Source organism: Alexandromys fortis, unplaced genomic scaffold (assembly GCF_014885135.2).
Source record: "Alexandromys fortis isolate MF-2015 unplaced genomic scaffold, M_Fortis_MF-2015_v1.1 scaffold_4080, whole genome shotgun sequence".
Classification (NCBI taxonomy): Eukaryota; Metazoa; Chordata; class Mammalia; order Rodentia; family Cricetidae; genus Alexandromys; species Alexandromys fortis.
The window spans coordinates 1-2,473 of record NW_026071947.1 but is presented as its reverse complement, the minus strand read 5'-3'; the positions used below and the strand labels follow the sequence as shown (position 1 = coordinate 2,473).

The 2,473-nt window shown below is 47.1% G+C and overlaps 1 protein-coding gene across 1 annotated transcript; it reads right to left on the bottom strand.

Annotated features, from left to right (window-relative positions):
- Positions 1-87: 87 nt before the first annotated feature.
- LOC126496409 (aldehyde oxidase 1-like) lies at positions 88-2,342 on the bottom strand. The gene is made up of 3 exons (XM_050133921.1): positions 2,190-2,342; positions 950-1,094; positions 88-281 (listed from the first exon to the last, which is right to left on the bottom strand). The coding sequence occupies exons 1-3, from the start codon at positions 2,325-2,327 to the stop codon at positions 103-105; spliced, it is 462 nt and encodes a 153-aa protein (XP_049989878.1). The 5' UTR covers positions 2,328-2,342; the 3' UTR covers positions 88-102.
- Positions 2,343-2,473: the final 131 nt, after the last annotated feature.

The following is a 2,473-nucleotide window of genomic DNA, read 5'->3' as shown; positions in this document are numbered from 1 at the left end:
AGAATATTAGAAATGGGTTAGAACAATATGTAAGAGCTAGCCAATAAGAAGCTGGAACTAGCCGGGCCAGGCAATGTTTAATAGAATACAGTTTCCGTGTAATTATTTCGGGCATAAGCTAGCCATGCGGGCGGCTGGGTGCCAGGGACGCAGCCCTGCCGCTCCTAATTTCAACAGTAAGAACTCACCGTCACCGGCCTGGCTCACAACACACATCTCTTCAATTCTGTCAGGAGAAATTACGACGGGGTGGAAGACACCTTTAAACTTTACTTCTGGCCCTGAGGGATTGTGGAAGAGACACAGGATTAGACTAAAAGGATTTTAAATTTGAAAACTACTCTCTTAAATTTGATTTATGATTAATTCCATGTCTTTGGACATATAAAATATAAAAATTGTTTGCTTTTATTGGGCTGTTTATTGCAAACCATAAGCAGAGAGAGTGGCCGCTAAAACCCGAGGACTCTTTAGAATTTTTAGCCCCAAAACTTGTGCTGTATGGCACATTCACAGTCACTGGGAGAAGATCCTGGGGGCCCTGCAGAGAGATGGGCAGCCACACTAGGCCTATGTGGAAAAGGAGAAGACCCTGCCACTGCCTTTAAATAAAACACATTACAGTTACAGAGACACCACCCAGAGAAGAAAGACAGAGCAGTTTCAGCACGAGAGCCAGAGTGGTCCCCAGATGGAAAACCAGAGCACTGGCACCCCTGCTACTGGCCTACCATGGGGCCAGCCTGTGCTCAGTGAAGCCCAGGCTAAACCTGCTGCTGGGTTAGCATGGGGCCAGCAAGCCAGCCTCTGCACCAGCGAAACACAGGGCAGGCAGTTTTCTCATGCTGGAACATCTCTTGAACAACATTGGATTTCCTCGCTGTGGTCCTGACAACACACCCATGTGAAGCTTGTTTCCCTCACAAGATATCCCAGGGGGTTCTCATACCCACAGAGGTGTTCCCCATCACGATGGGGGCCTGGGGATACTTGAATTTAACTTCCATGAGTTCCTTCAGAGTCACTGGGGAAATCCACGTCATTCTCTCGCCACTGAACACTCTGGTCTTGGGTGGCTGTTTCTCAGCCATTGTCTGTTGAGAAGGCAACAGGGATACGAGAGCTTGTGACAAAATTCCCTCCTCTTCTCATTCGATTTTATTGAAACAGAGAAAAGAAATGCTTATCTTCTAAAAACTAAATTCTGTGACATAAAGTTGAGCCCCACCAGGGGTCAGAGTTCAAAGTTAAAGACTGGCAGTGTTTAGTCCTGGAAACTGAAGCTCCCATTGGCCCTTGGGAAACTCAGAGTAACTCATTTTGATGCTCACTGACATAAAAATGTGCTCGTTTGGTCAAATCCTTCTACAGAACATGAACTTCTGCACAGACAGGAGAAACGAGTCTACACTGAAGCCCATTGACTGTGCCTCTTGACTTTGACAGACGTCATCAGCTGTGTCCCACGTCCCAGCCCTCATGGCAGCTCCACCCCCGTCCACCTCCTGCTGGGCTCACACTCTCTGGACTCTGAGGTGAGGACGATGGGTGAGCATTGCCTATTTGCCCATCAGTTTGTTCTTTATATACTTTTACTAATTCCTTGAGAATTTCGTGTATGAACACGTGTACTTTTATTATATTTCCTCCCATTCCTCCACCTCACTCCTCCAAAGTTCACCTCCCACCCTCCCAGCCGACTGAGTACACTCTGTCATGTCCACAGACTCATGGATACGGGGTCATCCACTGGGTCATGGTCAACCTAGAAGTGGTCACAGCCTTGAAGAAAACTGACCCTCCCTCCCCAGCTGCCTTTAACTGTATCAGCTAAGGGTGGGGGCTGGCGAGCCTCTCACCTCTCCGTCCTGAATGTTGACTAAATTGAGCTTGTGTAGGCAATGAGTTCATGTGGACAGTGACCCTGTCGTTTCTAGAAGACATTAATCCCACCCTCTTTTATCAAAGGTCCCTGAGTCGTGGAGGGAGTGGGTGTAATGCAGATGTCCCATTCATGCTGAGCTGAGCACCCTGCAAGTTCTCAGCCCTTTGACAAGCTGTGAAGTCTGCATTAACCCCTGTCTGCTGCAGTGCGTGTTTCTGATGAGGTCAGTGAGCTGTGTGCCCTCAGCTTTTGACAAGACTCCCCCTGACATGTCACCAGGAAGGTGAGCAGCTGCCTTCCTTACCATTAGCTCTGGAGGAAATATCAGCTCCTGGGTTGGGTCCAGAGGCAGAAACTCCTCTTCTGAGAAGAGTTCTGGACTTGTCTTTAAAAATAGAAAATGACAGAAGTTACAGAAATATCCTCTATTCTCAGGGGACATCTCTCCCTGTGGGTACCCAAAAACCAGAGGCAGGTTGAACTTTAAAAGGTTCGTGAACACACTCCAGTTTTCCTATTCATTCTTAGCAACACACTCTAGTACTAAACATACCTTTTCCCTAAAAAAAAAAAAAAAAAAAAAAAAAA